The sequence below is a fragment of the Phyllobates terribilis genome, unplaced genomic scaffold (assembly GCF_046119375.1).
Source record: "Phyllobates terribilis strain yellow unplaced genomic scaffold, ASM4611937v1 Scaffold_12__6_contigs__length_324123572, whole genome shotgun sequence".
NCBI lineage: Eukaryota > Metazoa > Chordata > Amphibia > Anura > Dendrobatidae > Phyllobates > Phyllobates terribilis.
In genome coordinates this window covers 131,735,880-131,756,405 of record NW_027362772.1, presented here as the reverse complement: position 1 = coordinate 131,756,405, position 20,526 = coordinate 131,735,880, and the positions used below count along the sequence as shown (strand labels likewise).

General features: G+C 41.3%; 1 protein-coding gene across 1 annotated transcript in view; it reads left to right on the top strand.

Annotated features, from left to right (window-relative positions):
• LOC141172272 (cytoplasmic phosphatidylinositol transfer protein 1-like) overlaps positions 1-10,349 on the top strand; it is a 199,627-nt gene extending 189,278 nt beyond the window's left edge. Inside the window, exons 9-10 of the mRNA XM_073656288.1 lie at positions 4,184-4,270; positions 7,731-10,349. Coding sequence (XP_073512389.1) covers positions 4,184-4,270; positions 7,731-7,888 — 245 coding nt within the window. The 3' untranslated portion in view covers positions 7,889-10,349. The remainder of the gene's footprint in view (positions 1-4,183; positions 4,271-7,730) is intronic.
• Positions 10,350-20,526: the final 10,177 nt, after the last annotated feature.

Below are 20,526 nucleotides of genomic sequence, written 5' to 3'. Positions count from 1 at the left end.
CACACTGATGGCACACTGATGACAAACTGATGGCACACTGATGGTTCACTATTGGCACACTAATGACACACTGATGGTACACTAATGGCACACTGATGGCACACTTATGGCTCACTGATTACACACTGATGGCACACTGATCCAGAGCACTAATAGCACACTGATGGTACACTAATGGTACACTGATGATACACTGATAACACACTGATTGTACACTAATGGCACACTGATGGCACACTGATGGTACACTGATGGCACACTGATCCAAAGCACTAATGGCACACTGATGGTACACTGATAACACACTGATCCAAAGCACTAATGGCACACTGATGACACACTGATGGTTCACTGATGGCACACTGATAACACACTGATGGCACACTGATGACACACTGATGGTACACTGATGGCACACTGATAACACACTGATTACACACTGATGGCACACTGATCCAAAGCACTAATAGCACACTAATGGTACACTAATGGTACACTGATGACACACTGATAACACACTGATTGTACACTAATGACACACTGATGGCACACTGATGGTACACTGATGGCACACTGATCCAAAGCACTATTGGCACACTGATGGCACACTAGTTGCACACTGATGGTACACTGATGGCACACTGATAACACACTGATCCAAAGCACTAATGGCACACTGATGACACACTGATTACACACTGATGGTACACTGATGGCACACTGATAACACACTGATGGCACACTGATGACACACTGATGGTACACAAATGGCACACTGATGTCAAACTGATGGTACACTAATGCCACACTGATGGTACACTAATGCCACACTGATGGCACACTGATGACACACTAATGCCACACTGATGACACACTGATGGCTCACTGATAACACACTGATGACACACTGATGGTTCACTAATGGTTAACTGATGACACACTGATGGTACACTAATGGCACACTGATGGCACACTGATGACAAACTGATGGCTCACTGATAACACACTAATGCCATACTGATGGCACACTAATGGCACACTGATGACAAACTGATGGCTCACTGATAACACACAGATGGTTCACTAATGGTTAACTGATGACACACTAATGCCACACTGATGGTACACTAATGCCACACTGATGGTACCATGATGCCATACTGATGACACACTAATGCCACACTGATGACACACTGATGGCTCACTGATAACACACTGATGGCACACTGATGACACACTGATGGCACACTGATGGCACACTGATGGTACAGTAATGGCACACTGATGGCACACTGATGGTACACTGATGACACACTGATGACACACTGATGGCACACTGATGACACTGATGGCACACTGACGGTTTACTATTGGCACACTAATGACACACTGATGGTACACTAATGGCACATTGATGGCACACTGATGGCTCACTGATTACACACTGATGGCACACTGATCCAAAGCACTAATGGCACACTGATGGTACACTAATGGTACACTGATGGCACACTGATAACACACTGTTGGCACACTGATGGTACACTAATGGCACACTGATGGCACACTAATGGCACACTGATGTTACACTGATGGCACACTGATACCACACTGATGGCACACTGATCCAAAGCACTAATGGCACACTGATGGCACACTAATGGCACACTGATGGTACACTGATGGCACACTGATCCAAAGCACTAATGGCACACTGATGGCACACCGATGGTACACTGACGGCACACTGATGGCACACTGAAGACAAACTGATGGCTCACTGATAACACACTAATGCCATACTGATGGCACACTAATGGCACATTGATGGCACACTGATGACACACTAATGCCACACTGATGGCACACTAATGCCACACTGATAACACACTGATGGCTCACTACTGGCACAGCAATGACACACTGATGGCACACTGATGGTACACTAAGGCCACACTGATGGCACACTGATGCCACACTGATGACACACTAATGCCACACTGATGACACACTAATGGCTCACTGATAACACACAGATGGTTCACTAATGGTTAACTGATGACAAACTAATGCCACACTGATGGTACACTAATGGCACACTGATGACACACTGATGGCTCACTGATAACACACTGATGGTACACTGATGGTACACTAATGGCACACTGATGGCACACTGTTGTTTCACTATTGGCACACTAATGACACACTGATGGCACACTAATGGTGCACTGATGGCACACTGATAACACACTGATGGTACACTAATGGCACACTGATGGCACACTGATGGTACACTAATGGCACACTGATGGCACACTGATGGCTCACTGATTACACACTGATGGCACACTGATCCAAAGCACTAATGACACACTGATGGTACACTAATGGCACACTGATGGCACACTGATAACACACTGATGGCACACTGATGACACACTGATGGCACACTGATGACAAACTGATGGCACACTGATGGTTCACTATTGGCACACTAATGACACACTGATGGTACACTAATGGCACACTGATGGCACACTTATGGCTCACTGATTACACACTGATGGCACACTGATCCAAAGCACTAATAGCACACTGATGTTACACTAATGGTACACTGATGATACACTGATAACACACTGATTGTACACTAATGGCACACTGATGGCACACTGATGGTACACTGATGGCACACTGATCCAAAGCACTAATGGCACACTGATGGCACACTAGTTGCACACTGATGGTACACTGATAACACACTGATCCAAAGCACTAATGGCACACTGATGACACACTGATGGTTCACTGATGGCACACTGATAACACACTGATGGCACACTGATGACACACTGATGGTACACTGATGGCACACTGATAACACACTGATTACACACTGATGGCACACTGATCCAAAGCACTAATAGCACACTGATGGTACACTAATGGTACACTGATGACACACTGATAACACACTGATTGTACACTAATGGCACACTGATGGCACACTGATGGTACACTGATGTCACACTGATCCAAAGCACTAATGGCACACTGATGGCACACTAGTTGCACACTGATGGTACACTGATGGCACACTGATAACACACTGATCCAAAGCACTAATGGCACACTGATGACACACTGATGACACACTGATGGTACACTGATGGCACACTGATAACACACTGATGGCACACTGATGACACACTGATGGTACACTGATGGCACACTGATAACACACTGATGGCACACTGATGGTACACTTATGGCACACTGGTAACACACTGATGGCACACTGATGACACACTGATGGTACGCTGATGGCACACTGATAACACACTGATGGCACACTGATGGTACACTGATCCAAAGCACTAATGGCACACTGATGGCACTCTAATGACACACTGATGGTACACTGATTTCACACTGATCCAAAGCACTAATGGCACACTGATGGCACACTAATGACACACTGATGGCACACTGATGGTACACTGATGGCACCCTGATAACACACTGATGGCACACTGATGACACACTGATCCAAAGCAGTAATGGCACACTGATGGCACACTGAAGGTATACTGATGGCACACTGATAACACACTGATGGCACACTGATGACACACTGATGGCACACTGATCCAAAGCAGTTATGGCACACTGATGGCACACTGATGAAATAATGATGACACACTGATCCAAAACAATGATGATTCCAGTACCGTTTCTTTTCGGCACCGGTATTATATGGATGTCTGAAGGGGGCTAACGCAGTGATTTTTCGGTATGATGGTGGGACTTTGCTGCTCTTCTGTCTTTGTGAAGGCAGCACCTATTGTATAGTCTTTTCCCCTGTTTTGTCCTAATGACATGTAAATAATGTGATCAATATCTTTTTGTTTCCTGATAAGTGTTTGGCACTCAGACATATGGTGATTTGGGGCCAGATTAACAGATGAAGTCTCAGCGTGTGGCCAGAGTTATTTAATTACCATGCGGGTGTTTTCTCTTGATGTGTTTTGCCAATGGCGAGAATCACTTGGCATTCACTGATCCATCTGTTTACTGCATGATCTCAGACATAAGACCCTATTTTTGTGTTCCTGGATGTAAGGATGTGATTGATGCCAGACGTCTACATTTAAAGATCCTATGTTAAATATGTTTGCAGGCATGTCCTTAGAAGATGTTCGTAAGTTTGAGAAAAGGCTTCAGGAGGAAACAAACTGCAAAGTCAATTCTCAGAAAAAGAATGCAGGTAAGCAAATGTGTGCCGTAACAAATCCTGTATATGGAAAGAACAGATACGTCAAGAACATTTCGTTCTAAAAACAAAAATAAATACCTTTGACTAAATGTCCTCAGCCTTTTTTTTAAGTTAAATATTTTTTTTTTTCTGAGAAAGGTGGAAGTAATATGAGATTGAACTGTATATCATATGAACAACTGGGGCGATTTGACAATTAAAGGCTATTTACATGGAATATTACTGGTAGACGAAACACTCTTATGTCTGTCTCGATCATCGCCTAGTGTAAACACGCGATCAAGTGACGAAACACTCGTTCTTATGCGGTCTTAAAAAAATATTGTTGGTCGGCAGCACATCCCCCTGTGTAAACAAGGAAAGTGCTGTCAACATTGATTGAAACTGTGGGATATGTTTAGTAATGAGCACTGGGGATGAACGGATCCATGGATGTTCAGGTTCATCGGGTTCGGTCGAACTGTAGTCCATAGTTCATTTCAGACACCAGAACTTGCCCCTTACTTGTCTCCGAACCCGAATTCATAGAAGCCTATGGGGACTCAAAATTTGGTGCTGTAAAATGGTTTTAAAAAGGTCGTAGTAGGGGCTCTTCCAAACTCTAAAATGGACTTTCAGAAGAAGTCTGTGTTCGGAGTTCAGCACCAGACACAAGGCGTCCAGTACGGATCCCGAACTTTACAATTTGGGTTCGCTTATCTGTAATGAGCGCTATAAAGGTGGTGATGTTCTCTAAAGTGCTTGTGCTACAATTAGATATCATTTCTTCTTTAGATTACACAAAAAAAAACAAATATTTTCGACTGTAAATAAGTTTTATGAAAGCTCCTTTTTCTAGATATTGCTGTTACATACTTGTTATAGCAGCTGGCGTGTGATCCATCTCGGACTATCTAGCTAATGTGTACAGTGCCAGGGGTCACACATGCTAATGCTCTTGAACATCACACTAGTCGCATCTTTTTCCCACAATCAATGGACACATTCTGAGAAGGAATCAATAGAATTCCTGAGTGATATCTAGATACTGGAACATCTACAAGTAAAAAGTTGTTACATTTTACATTATCAAGCAGAAATGTAATATTTCATAATAAGACATTAGAGGATTTCCAACAACAAAATCAAATATTAATAAATCAGAAAAGCCAGTATCCAAAGTTTGGTAATATTTTTTAAATACATATAGTATATGTACAATGTCTTAATTTGTTTGGATCGGCATTTTTAGTTGTCCTACCTTTTTCTTTGCTGGTAGATAAATGAAAGAACAAAGTATAACAATGTTGGGAAGTACCTTCTACATGTACAGTTTACTGCAACACCCGAGATCAGAGATAACTCTGATCTTGGGTGATAACTCCCTTAAATGCTGTGCCGCAACCACGGCATCTAAGTGGTTAGAGCACACATGTAAAACTCTGGCCCGTGGGCCAAATCTGGCCCGCAAGTGCTTATATTTGGCCCCCGACACCAGAACTGCCATCCCTATGTGGGGCCATTTTTCTGTATGGAGGACTATGTGAGGCCCATTATACTGTATGGAGAACTATGTGAGGCCCATTATACTGTATGGGGGACTATGTGGGACCCATTATACTGTATAGAGAACTATGTGAGGCCCATTATATTGTATGGAGAACTATGTGGGGCCCATTATTCTGTATGGAGGACTATGTGAGGCCATTATTTTGTATGGAGGACTATGGGGGCCCATTATTCTGTATGGAGGACTATGTAAGGCTCATTATTCTGTATGGAGGACTATATGAGTTCCATGATACTGTATACTGGTTGGCCCGTGACTTTGTCCAAGTTTTTCATTTTGGGCCTCGTTGTGTTTAAGTTTGACATCCCTGGGTTAGACACAAAGAGAGATCCCTCTACCACCACTTTTTCCTAACAATATAACCTGGTCCTGCCATCTTAGAATGCAGGCATTAACATAATGAAGGGCACATCTTCTACTTCTATGTTCTGCATTGGGAACTACCGGTTCATTTTTCCAATCATCTCAGAAAAAAATTGAGAAACATTGGAAGAAACTGTTGTGTCTTGAGATATAGAAAGGTCTTTTTACAAGGTACAGAACATTCAGCATACACTGTCATTTATGAAAGAGTGGGGATCCTGGCAATAAAACATTTTCACATCTCTTGTAGATTGTAGGCCCTCTAATCGATGGTGTACCCAGCATTGTTACACAAAAATTCCTGGAATACAGTAAGAGATGATCCACCAAGGAACTTTCCCCTTTTCTTTCATAACACACACTTATCAGCAGTGGTTTCATGTAACATTTCCAGTGTCTAATCCATACGTGTACATCCTCTTGCTAGCAGAAAAACATGCAGAGCAATAGACCAAGTTAAAGGGCTAGTCTGAAAATAATATTTATTTAAATCTTAAATGTCTGTCTATTTAGTGTAATAATGTAATCTCTTTTCTAATACGCTTTAATAAAAAAGTCCCTATCATTTCCTCCTTATGCTATCTAACACCTTTATTTGATACTTTTTTTACCTACTTCCTCTTTGATTACACTGCGTTTGAGAATTTCCAGTGCATGTTGGGATACTCAAATGGGTTGTCAATAGGGGACATAAGCTGTGGTCACGGTTGCAACCTCTGCCCCTCCCTGAAACAAGGCGTCATCAGAGACATCCCTTTCAGGGCTGGGCTAGTCCCTTCTCTACTGAGTATGTGTCAGTTGTCAATTCCCGTGTATGCTGAGTAGACTCTTGTTCAATATGCACAGTGACAGTGCACTAACTCGTAGGCTCTTATGAGAAATGATGACCAAGAAAGTGCTGTTAGTGTGCATTGTAAAGAGATGATTATGGGGGCAGGGCTGCTCTCTGCTTTTCCTATATGCTAAGTAAACTCCTTACAATGCACACTAACAGTGCACTCTCTTGCTGTCTCATCACTTCTCATCAGAGCCAATAAGGGAGCGCACTGTCACTGTGCACTGAGAAGAATATTGCACAGTGACAAAATCCGACAACCGATGCATGCTCAGTAGAGTAGAGACTAGCCAAGCCCCTAAAACAGATGTCACTGATGATGCTTCATTTCAGGGTGGGAGCAACGGCTACGGCAGTGACTGCAGCCTCAGCCTACCGATGACGTCTTGTTTGAGTATCCCAGCATGCACTGGGGGTTCTCAAATGAAGCATCATCAAATAGGAAGTAGGTAAAAAAAATAAAGCAGCTAGAGTAGAGAGGGAATGGTTGGGAATTTAAGTAATTTAGAAAATAAATTAGATTATTACATTTATTGGATAGACATTTAGAATTAAAATAAATGTTAGTTTTGGACCACCAATCTAAGCTCTTTGGTTGCATGACAACAAATCTTTCCTCCTTCTAATCCCCTATTTTATTCTTTAAATTGATGTAATATCTTGATCTCTAAAAATTGTAAAAATGTGTCTCTTAATTGTTGCAGATCCAACCAGTGAAAACCTGCTAAACATTGGTGGAGGGAAACATTCAATTAACAGATCGACGTCTTGGAATAACGGAACAGAAGCATGTCCTTATGCATTAACCAACGGAACTGCAGAAGCCAAACCTCGACCAAGGCTGCCTTCAGCTCCGGAATAAACATTTACAGATGATGAAATCTTCAAACACAAAAGAGAACATTGGCTAGACAAGTCCTGGAACATGTTACTGGGATCTTCTGATCAATCTACTTACTCTATACTTGATGGGATCAGGAGGTCACTTCGATCTTCATGATGTTTACCTTGATTAGAGAGATGTGGAGGAATGCTGCGATACTTGAACTTGCCCATGTATATTCAAAGCACACACCACAAACTGGCAAAATTATTATAACATGTAAAGGAGAATTCATTGAAATTATGGTTCTGATAACATAATGGTTTAGGTGCAGGAGGAGTGGTGACAAAAGAGCAACAACGTACACATTAGACACATCACCTCATGGAAATTGCTGACAAATCAATTAAAAAGTGCAGATAGGAAACGATTTGTAAATATGTTTCATACACGTATCTTTTCTATGTTGTACAATGGAGGTAGGCAGGCAATTGTATCTGCTATTTTTTTAATTCCTTATTTTCTTTGACACAGAAAATGTCCAAACAACTTGAATATAAACGTTAAGTCAAAATCATACAAAGTCCGTAAATCCCGGGTCTTCAGGTAACCCACACCAATCTGAACACATGGTGGGGAGCATGAAGTAATGTGAAAGCCTAATAGCTAAACTTGTTATTTCAGAACCCATATCGACCCCTGATAGCATCTGATCAGATTTGGCCAACTTTAAGATAATGTCATGTGGCCATCAGAGGTTTCAGCATTTCTAAAACATTTGCATTGATATAGAATAAAGAAGAAGAAGAATAGGTATAGAAGAACTGAAGCAAGATATGATGATCCTTCATCACATTAAACAAGTACTGGTGATGTCACAGACATGCATAGTGATGTCATCATTTTGTATGATAATGGATGTTTTCATGAGTCAGGCTGATAATTGTAAGGATAATTTTGGGTAAGTGGTTTATTTCACTTATAATTGTTCTATCCACTATCTCTACCTCTGTTCTCTTGTCACGGAAACTGTATTCCACAACCTGATAGTTTACCTTCTATCCAATATTATGTCCTTTAAATTGTACTGTGTTGTTTAGTACTAAGATAAGACTTTAGGTTGGTGGCACTTTGACTGGAGGAGTCTTTGAGAAGCCTAGGGTTCAACTTTTAATTATCTAGACTTTTATATAATGATTAGTGAATAAATAGGCAGGCCCACACTCCAGGACAATTTGGAGTTCAACCTTAAAGATGTTGTCCCCTTTCAGACAATGTTCTTTTCCCAACTGCAGTTTGCTAAAAAAAAACAACAAACTGAACTGTACTCAACTTTCCCAGGTCCACCGCTGAGTCTCCACCGGTTCTCTGAGTGTCTGACACTGACTGTGGTGCTGACGTCACATCAACTGAATTGCTGAGCTGATCAATTGGCTGCCATGCTGTCGATGTGATGTTAGGGCCACAGATAATTCCAGATATCAGGAGCAGTGATGGAGGCTTGCTGGTGGTCCCGGGGAAGGAGAGCATACTGTAGCATGGTTTGTTGTTTTTTAACATACTGCAACCAACGCATAACATTGTTGGAAAGAGGACAACCTTATCAAGGTAAGAATCAATATCCTAAATCTTTATTTACCCTATGCCCAGCAATATAGCGATCCTAGGGTTTCATCATGCATCCTTTCTTTGTACCTTCAGAACCTGCATGCGCCAATCTGCTAGGTCAGTTTTATAAAGAATTACTTCTAGATCCTATCATATCAGTTATTTATATGACAGGGGCTATATGTAAGCGTCATATAGGTGCCTATGGGGTATTAAAACATTTCCCCAGAATGTTCCAATGCGATAAGAAATCAGAGAATAAAAAATATCCTGGTTGGGATCTCCTCCAGTCTTCATCAAGCCTGGTGTAGATCTGGTTGCAATGTCTTATCACTGTAGGCAACAGTGATTGGAAGATGCAGCAACTTGAAATTAGATTACTGGTGGCCACTGTCACTCAATCTCAATGGGCATGGAGAGGAGCACTGGTGGCACCAGAAGATGGTCTTTAAAATAAAAATAAGAAAATATTTTTTAATTCTTTATGTGGAAACCCATATTTGGGGATCTTGATCTGGGCAAAGTTGGCTGGTATTGTGAAATAACAGAGATAGATGGTAAACAAAGGAAAAATGAAACAGATGTAAAATGTCTAAATATTAGTTTGTTTTGTAATTTGCTTGTTTCATTCCTTTTCTTCTAGTTCTTCCTTTCTTTTTTTCTGGTAGATAATATGAAAAAATAACCACCAAGGACTTACTGGTCACCTCCAGATGTGTATCATGTGTATAGTCTATTTTCCTCAGTCATGGATATATGCCTGATCCCTATAAGATTGTTTATGTGAAAGTTATTATATATTTACTATTTGAGGTATTTTTCAAGCACTGTGTACTGTACAGAATATTTTGCAGATATCTTAATAAATCATGAAGTGAACTATTTTTCACTATATCCTTGAATATTTGTATTAATATACATGGGTTAATTTTATCACAGAGACTATAAAGATGTGGGCAAGGATATCAGGAATTTTAGGGCTTTACATGACACACAGCTCATCATTACACATAGGGATAGAAAGGCCTAAATAAGAGTGTGGTGTGCAACTCTGGCACTAAAGAACATAGAAATAGTAGTGGAAGTCTAAGTTTGTGACTAATAACACACAAATACAAAATATAGGGAGGCGCTGAACCTGCAGACTCAGTGTGACTGTGAATTGATCTGTGATATACTGCAGTATAGCTCCTTAACAGCACCTTGTTTTTCATTCTTGACACACCACAAACAAGAAGGGTAGATTAAGTCCTAATTTTCCTGCTGAAGAAAAATACTGAAACCAAGGCTTTTCTGTCTGAGAAAATGTGCTTCCTAGCTTGTGAAATGGACAAGCCATAAGTAATATCCCATTTTACATACCTTTTCCTTTTTCTGTAAAGGGTTTATTTTTTACATATTTCTTTTTTTAAAGACGAAAAAAAAATATTTACATTCCAGAAATTTAAATGCAACCGTCCACCTCACAAAGTGTGCATGGTTTCATAAAAAAAAGTATACTTTTTTTGCACACATCCTCTTTATAATAGTCTAATATTACACCTATACATGCAACACAAATACAGTGGTTTGTTTGAAGTACTGGCTTTTGGGATGTGTACCTAACTAGCTAATTTTATAATTGTGTCCAAAATGTATTATAAATTAAAATGGCACTGGACATGGACATGGCAGTGTAAGAACAAAAAAACATACCATGGCTAAAAATGTGGAAGCTGCTAGCAGCCGCAGTGCCGCTGGCACCAGCTATCCCAACAGTAGTAGTAATAAATGCAGGTCATTCTTGCTATCCTTTGCCTCTGGCAAACGCATTGGTGGGGAAGAAGTGAAGGATGTAATGGAATATATGGCACATCTCTGGTCTCAGTAATAGCAGGATGATATTACCTCTGGCAGCAACACCGTCTGTTGAGTCAGTGTCCTATACAGTCCATTTTTTCCACTGGCAAAATCCTTATTCTTTTTCATAATGGACTTTTAATTTCTTCAATGACACTTCTATTTGTTCAGCCCCTAAGTCCCCTTAGTGTCTAAAGATGATGTTTCACAAGAATTACTTCTTCCAGTTCATTTATTAGATGAGATGGGCAATTAGTCTTTGTTCTTGGATGACATGGGCAGGAGATGAAGAACAGTATTCAAACATCTAGCTGTGTTGCTGCCTTTGCATGTCATGGTGTTAGGGCCACTGATAGTGGTACTCTGAGCCAGTGAAAATCTAGAGAAGGGAATCAGGCTTTGGGGAAAGGAGATCATGGTAATTCCCACACTGAGTCAACTGTGAGTTCAATCATTGATAATGCTGCTGATGATTGGAAACCTGATTGGGGTACCAAGGAGGTGACGTCATCAAAGGTGGAGGGTAGTGGATTTGGCGTTAAAAAGCAAAGCTGATGTCCAGTCTTCTGAAAGAAGATCTGTTTCATCTGTGGTAAGCTCAGGAGCTGGTGATATCACAACTGATGTTGGTGTTAGAGGCCCAGCAGTACCTGAAAATTCTGGTAGTGGTATTGGGTCCTATGTACAGTCATCTCAGGTGTGTAAATTCCTTCCCACATTGCTAAAGGATCAATCTGATGGAGACTGCAGCCTCTGCTGTTTTAAAGTAAGCCATATACATCCAGGCACACATTGACTAGGAACTATGTCTGTGTCAGCACATTTAATGGCATCACCTGCTCATGTGGGAAATCAAACTTACCAGCAAACTGAACAGGGCTGTTCTCCTTCCTTTCTACGTGATTGTCTTTCTAGTAGCCAGTCCCCATCCACAAGTTGTGCCTGGTCATTGTTATCATCACCATCTTCATCAACTGCTTTCTGTACTCTTCCTATTCTCCCACTTTGCTTTTGTGGTGCCCCTGAGGATCCAGTCGCCACAGGGGTACTGAACCTCAGAACGAGGTGTGGTATCTCCACTCCCAGGTAAGGATGGAGTACCACACAGGACCTCAACCACACACTCAACACTACACCACTCCAGTTCTGAAGGGGGCCTAAAGCACCATAGTGCTGCCCCGGCCAGAATGGAGGAGTTGGGGGGAACCAAAGTTAGGGGGAACCACGTAGTGAGTGAGGGTGGAGGAAGCACTTTACTTAGGCACTTAATTAGAATCATATAAAACTGAAGGCCATCTTTATAACCACGTCTTTGGTCGTGGGTCTTTGGGACGGCAAGTCAGCGCAAGGCTGCAGCCGGCTGAGAGGTCCACAGTTCCCGGTCTCAGGCCTCGAGATGGGGGGTTGGGGCAGAGTTCTAACCTGCTCTGTCCCCGGTCAGAGTCCAACCAAGAAGGCCCAGGAGGGGAGCAGAGGAGATAGGCTCCACAGGCGAAAGGATCTCAGGGGGTGCGGACGGAGCGGAGTCGCCACCTGCATACCTTATTCTGGCCCTGCCAGAGAGACCCTGCCGCAAGAGGGGGTACCGGTCCCCGATTATCTGACTTTGTACTTCACGTCTCTGTCGGAAAAGTCCGGAGGCTTATGTGGATCCCAGGGGGATACGGATGGAGCGGAGTCGCCACCTGTATGCCCTAATCTGAGTTTATCCAGAGGTACCGGCCTTACGCCACGTTCTCACCACTAGTCACCAAGAAGGGCACCCAGTCGACAGCAACAGTTGCGGCCAGGGACTTGTATTTTTTGTTCCATTGAGTCAATGTTGCACAACCGAAAGCGAACTTATTACTGGTGGTGAGGTGATACTTGCACATCAGCTGACACTTCTGTCACATCTTCCTCAATGGACATCTCGCTGTGTCCACAAGCAATAGAACTGCACATTGCATAAAATGTCGCACAGTATGGCTCCTAGTCAATTACAAGTGGCCAACCTAGTAAACGACAATGCCAGATAAATTGTCAAACCAACAGATGCTCACTGTATGGCATGCACCGTTAATTTGATCTTGCAACATTTTTTTTAAATATACCCACTAGAACAAAGCTGTGCTCATTGGTAGAAGAGTGGAGATGAACTGCTGAGAGGATTGAAGCGATAGAGTGTTATGAATGAGATAATAGCTGATAGTGGAGTTCATGTATTCATAGTTTTGAATATGTTCATATTTTTCAGGACGTCTCAGAGTACTCGTTTTTAGTCCAATTATTTTTGGGAGGCAGTATCTGGGGTGGCTTCCCAAGGTAGCACCCTGCACAGGATTGAGCCGCTGCCAGGCCTAGGCACAAAATGCAACTTTTTTTTTCAAAACAAAATTCTTCATCCTCCATGAGTCAAATTTTAAGTACTACTCAGCATCCCAGCATCCTCCTCATTTATCATGTACATGAATTTATGTAGGGAAGCATCTGGAGTGAACTCCCCAGGTAGGGATTTATGCAGAATTGTGTCCCTCTGCAGGGATGGGTACAAAGGTCAAACGTTGCTTAAAAAAAAAATAGTTGGGCATTTATGACTCCCAATTTTCTTTAGGCTTCTGCTTTACCATAATTTTTTATGTAAATCTGAAGTGAATATTCAAGGTAGGCCCCTACGCAGGGATAGGCACAAAGAACAAAAATTATTATAACCTAGAAACTTAGTGAAGTTGCTAGTAGAACCCCCCACAGGATTGAACCGCTATGCAGGGGTGGATAGAAAGGGTAAACATTTGTTTTTAATTGTTCTGCTTCAATTACTCCCAATTTTTTTCTGATCTCAGTTACTTCCTCACATTTACTGTTTTTTTTTTGTTGTGGCACCCACTGTGGAGAAATTACTCAGTAGGACCCTGCACAGGATTAGGCCCTTTGTGTAGGGCATAGCACAAAGGGGAAAATTGTTGTAGCCTAGAAAACTAAAATTTTTAGTGTTCTGTAAATGCAACTTTTTTAACAAAATAATACAATTTTGTACAAATAATGATTTTTTTGGGGGGTCAAGTAAAGTTCCTTGGTAGAAATCTGCATAGGATTAGGCCCATAACCAGGACTGGGAGTATAAAATGCTCTGGTAGTGTTTCCTCTTTACACTCTGTATTCACTATGAAACAAATATTAGGTAGCTTAGGAGACGGATGGTTCCTGCTCAATGCTATCAGATATATCTTCAAAAGATCTAAAATAGATATCTTGAGAAGGTATTAGTTATTCAAGGGTCTCACGTTCAACCGATTTAATTTACATTAGTGATGGCTAATTCTTCTGGTGATGGAATATCTACTGCAGGTTCTTCGTCCAGAATCCAGGGCACAATATTTATAAAATCTATGGTCAATCAGGTTTGGTCCACATGCTTAGGCAGGTGAATTTCATGTTGGCCTCTGTGCAGGAAATTTCAGTCATTCTCAAGGATTTACTGTCAACGACAGAATGGTGTACATGGTCACAAATGACTAGGGCCCTGATTAATCATTTACTTTTCTGTTTCTTCTTGTGGTGATCGTTGCCATTTTGTTGCACCAAATTCTTCAAAATGGTGTGAGCAGTTAATGAATTTTGTGCAAAGTAAAAATGTTTTTTATTTTTCTTTGAAGCTTTTTGACGTTAAATGGAGCAAAATATCTGCCGAACATTAAATCTCTTCATGGGGGATTTGAAGTGCATTTGTGACAAATTTTGGGACTTTTTTAAAAATTTGCAATTTAAGAATCAATTAAAAATATCTGAAAACTGTAGCTCCACCCACAATATTAAACATTAAAAAACAGGTGAACACACAGCTATAAATCTATAGATTTTTTAAAAAGACACAAACTAAAAAAAGAATTAGGCTCAAACGAAAAACCAGCAAAACCACCAACAACTTGACAAAAATAAGCACAAATGCAATAATGAATAGGGCTTAAAAGAGGGATAATGTTTAGACATTTTTTTTACATTTTTTAAAAGCATGAAAAGTCTGTCTGTGCATTGTGTTTTTAGCCCATTTCTGACATGCTCAGTAATAGTGCATCTCACCGCCCTGGACCTATTGGACCAGGTACGTACTATTATGCATCACGGCATCGCGCCCGCACACAAGCTGTGGGGGGCGATCGCCACAGGGTGTCAGCTGATTCTCACAGCTAACATCCGGTGCTATGTGCCAGGAGTGGTGCTGCACCGCTTCCGGCACATTAACGGCCCAAAATGCTGCAGTCTAAGTAGATCGTAGCATTCGGGGACAAAGAGGAGGTAAGCGCAGCTTACTTACCTTGTCTCCGGAGTCCCGTGCTGGCTGTGCCGGGTCTCGGTAGTTGCCATGGTGACCAGATGTCATCATGACGACATCCAGGTCACCAGGAACTTACTTTGATCATGCACAGTGCACGATCAAAGTAACTTCTGCCTGTGCAGTGCTGAGAGCCTGGATAGCACAGGGATGCTGCTGCATCTCTATGCTATACAAAAGAAAACAAAGACTGACCACTGGAAAAATGCTGCAACATGGAGATAATGATATATAAATAATCATATCACAGGATAGGCATTATAAGGACTATAGACATAAATTCAACGTCATATTTTGAAACGACACAAAAATAGAAAAGAACGGTAAAAAAATATATATTTTATTAGAACAATAGTAAAAAAAACACATAATACAAAACACACATACTTAAAGGCAAAAGGTGATCAACAAGGAATACCATAACAGGCACCACAGAGTGGCACACACATTATCAGAAGATATTCAAATAATGACACATAATCAAAGGGATCCTCCTCAAAACAGAATGGTAGTTAGAGAATTAATACATTCAAATAAATAATATGAATAAATATATCAATAGATGTAACCTATACTAAAATGCACCGTGCATACAAAATTCTATTGAGGATTAATGTCAGCTATACAACCACCTGGCTAAGGATAGATCAAATGAAGCACCTGAAGGGTTAATAAAATTCTTGAATGTGGTTGTGAGCACCTTGAGGGGTGCAGTTTTTAGAATGTTGTCACTTTTGGGTATTTTCTGTCATAAAGGACCCTCAAAGTCACTTCAAATGTGATGTGGTCCCTAAAAAAATGGTTTTGTAAATTTTGTTGGAAAAATGAGAAATCGCTGGTCAACTTTTAACCCTTAGAACTTCCTAACAAAAAAAATTTTGGTTCCAAAATTGTGCTGATGTAAAGTAGACATCTGGGAAATGTTATTTATTAACTATTTTGTGTGACATATCTCTCTGATTTAAGGGCATGAAAATTCAAAGTTTGAAAATTGCAAACTTTTCACCAAATTTCTGATTTTTTCACAAATAAACGCAATTCATATCGAAGAATGAAGTATCATAAAGTACAATATGTCATGAAAAAACAATCTCAGAATCAGGGGGATCCGTTCAAGCGTTCCAGAGTTATTACCTCGTAAAGTGACAGTGGTCAGAATTGTAAAAGTTGGCCTTGTCATTAACGTGCAAACCACCTTCGGTGGTAAAGGGGTTAAGCAGACTCTGGGTTTCCATCAGTTACCATTCATTTAGCCATATCCATATATGTTGAAGTCACTTGGACAATACTAAAATGGTGTGTTTGCGTTTAAAAAGCTTGAAAGGGGTTCAATACAGTTCTAGGAGACCTCAAAGTTTTACTGCACTCCTTTTCCAGACAATTAGACGCTTTGCAGTAATAAAGTTCCGAAAAATTGATTTGCTGCAATTTTTGAAAATTAAATTGTTACTCCCTTCGAATTTAAATTTCAAAAGAATTGATTATCGCCAATACATACATATATATTTCCTGGTACACGAACAACTCAGTGACTTGATGAACCAGTGGTACAGCCATTTCTTCAAAGTGTTCCAGGAGCCATTTTTCAACACAACAATGCCAGGCCGCGTGTTCGTTGTGTTACTGTGAGCAGTCTGTTTGGCCTACATGTGTTACCATGGCCTATAGCATCTCTGGACTTGTCTCCCATTGAGCCCATCTGGGATGTCATTGGTCAGCAATTATAAATGGAGCTGCCAGCAGTGGATGTTAAGGATTTGCTGCCTAAGTGCATTCAGCGAGGCAGAACATTGTTCAGACAATCAGTAATAACCTAATTGAAAGCAGGTAAAGCTGTAGGTACAAATTTCTGCATGTGGCACTCATATTCAAAAATGGATAAATCGAAATACCTTAAAAATGTTGTTTCTATTTTTTTCGTAATTTGCATATCATTTACATATCTAACCATCCTGTGATTTCCATAATTACACAACTTTTCCTTATTGATGTTGCAATGTAAAGTAGATGAGTCTAAATGTATATATATACATATATATATATATATATAGATATATTTACATATATGTATGTAAATTTTTCACTCTTTGTTTCATTGCAGCCATTTGGTAAATTCTAAAAAGTTAATTTTTTTCTCATTAAAGTACACTCTGCACCCCATCTTGACTGAAAAAAACAGAAATGTAGAAATTTTTGCAAATTTGTCGTAAAAGGAAAGCTTAAATATCACATGGTCGTAAGTATTCCGACCCTTTGCTCAGTATTGAGTAGAAGCACCCTTTTGAGCTAGTACTGCCATGAGTCTTCTTGGGAATGATGCAACAAGTTTTTCACACCTGGATTTGTGGATCCTCTGCCATTCTTCCTTGCAGATCCTCTCCAGTTCCGTCAGGTTGGTTGGTAAATGTTGGTGGACAGCCATTTTCAGGACTCCAGAGATGCTCAATTGAGTTTAGGTCAGGGTTCTGGCTGGGCCAGTCAAGAATGGTCAAAGAGTTGTTCTGAAGCCACTCCTTTGTTATTTTAGCTGTGTGCTTAGGGTCATTGTCTTGTTGGAAGGTAAACCTTCGGCCAAGTTTGAGGTCCAGAGAACTCTGGAAGAGGTTTTCATCCAGGATATCTCTGTACTTGGCCGCATTTATGTTTCCTTCAATTGCAAACAGTCGTCCTGTTCCTGCAGCTGAAAAACACCCCCATAGCATGATGCTGCCACCTCCTTGTTTCACTGTTGGGATTGTATTGGGCAGGCGATGAGCAGTGCCTGGTTTTCTCCACACATAGCGTTTAGAATTATCACCAAAAAGTTCTATCTTCATCTCATCAGACCAGAGAATCTTATTTCTCATATCCTGGGAATCCTTCACCTGTTTTTGAGCAAACTCTATGGGGGCTTTCATATGTCTTGCACTGAGGAGAGCCTTCCGTCGGGCCACTCTGCCATAAAGGCTCAACTGGTGGAGGGCTACAGTGATAGTTGACTTTGTGAAACTTTCTTTCATTTCCCTACTACATCTCTGGAGCTCAGCCACAGTGATCTTGTGGTTCTTCTTTACCTCCCTCACCAAGGCTCCTCTCCCACGATTGCTCAGTTTGGCTTGACGGTCAGGTCTAGGAAGACTTCTGATGGTCCCAAACTTCTTCCTTTTAAGGATTATGGAGGCCACTGTGCTCTTAGGAACCTTGAGTAATGCAGAAATTCTTTTGTAACCTTGGCCAGATCTGTGCCTTGCCACAAATCTGTCTCTGAGCTCCTTGGGCAATTCCTTTGAGCTCATGATTCTCATTTGGTCTGACATGCACTGTGAGCTGTGAGGTCTTATATAGACAGATGTGTGCCTTTCCAAATCAAGTCCTATTAGTTTAATTAAACACAGCTGGACTCCAATGAAGGAGTAGAACCATTTCAAGGAGGATCACAAGGAAATGGACAGCATGTTACTTAAATATGAGTGTTTGAGCAAATGGTCTGAATAGTTATGACCATGTGATATTTCAGTTTTTCTTTTTTGATAAATTTGCAAAAATTTTTACATTTCTGTTTTTTTTTCAGTAAAGATGGGGTGCAGAGTGTACTTTAATGAGAAAAAAAAATAACTTTTTGGGATTTACCAAATGGCTGCAAAGAAACAAAGAGTGAAAAATTTAAAGGGGTCTGAATACTTTCTGTACCCACTGTATATGTGTATATATCATAGTCAGCTAAGCTTTTTAATACAGTTGAGCCAACTGTATTCCCCCTATGGGTGATAGGTATATGTGTGGTTGCTCATCAGTATTTTACACCTGAGCTGAGTCCTCTTTTAATCATGGAAACCTGCTGCATCCTGAAGCATATTGTTGTCATGACCAGGTATTGGAAAGTATGGCCTTTATTTCTGATTTTTTTTGTATTTAATGTGCTTTTCTAGAGCTGCCTTTTTATAAAAGGAAAGATGGAGCAGCCTCAGTCTTGTAATTTTTCTAAATAACATGTATTACTAAAAGTGGTCAGAAAGATCCTATTACGGTGGAGAGCAAATGTTATGCTGCTGAAAATAGACCCACTGCACCACGTGCCGGGCTTATCCTGGAGGGGGGTGACTTAACAACTACCTGGTGTACACTAATGCCTCTGGCGGTGAGGACAGGCCATAGGTAGTCACCAGGAACCATTCCAGATAAGTCCCTGGGTCTGCAGCAGCTGACGAGAGGATCAGAGGCACGATACGGGAGGAAAAACACAAAGCAAAGTCAGACGGTTCGAGATCAGGGCAGGAAGCGCAGGATCAGAAGGAGCGGAGCGGTCAGACAGGATGGGTAAGCAAGCCAGTCAATAACGGAGAATCAATACAAGCAAGCGCACAAACAGGAAACTAGCAGATGAACTAGCTAGGAACCACGTTCGGGCAGGGAGTGGTAGGCAGAACTACATGATATAGACCCTGCTAGCGTGGGATAGGCCCGGGAAGCTAATCTCTGCAGGACACAGCAGGGTTAAATTCCTGAAGAAACTGACCACACACCCTCCAAGGCTAGATGAAAACCACATGCAGCTGCAGCAGTGCTACATGAAGCAGCCTCAAAGGGATGGCCACATGGTGAGTAGAGCAGCTCAAGGAAGGACTGCGAATCACCTCTGTGATGGTTCCCTCCCCTTATGCTTCTCTCTTTTTTGTCCGAGCCACTGAGGAAGCATCACAGAAAAGGTAGGGGTGCAGGTAGTTTTGACAGGCTTGATTCAGGACTGGATTCTCCACCTCTGAATGGAATCCACGATGTTGACCAGAGGGGCATCTCTTATGGGTGCCATTTTGACTATCTTAATCGGGCCCAGGTATTCCTCCTTGGAATCAGACATGTCACAAATCTCAGGCAGGAAAGGCAGGTCTGAAGGCATGAGAGGCAGGGACTTGGGCGAGAACTTGGCAAGGCAGTAGGT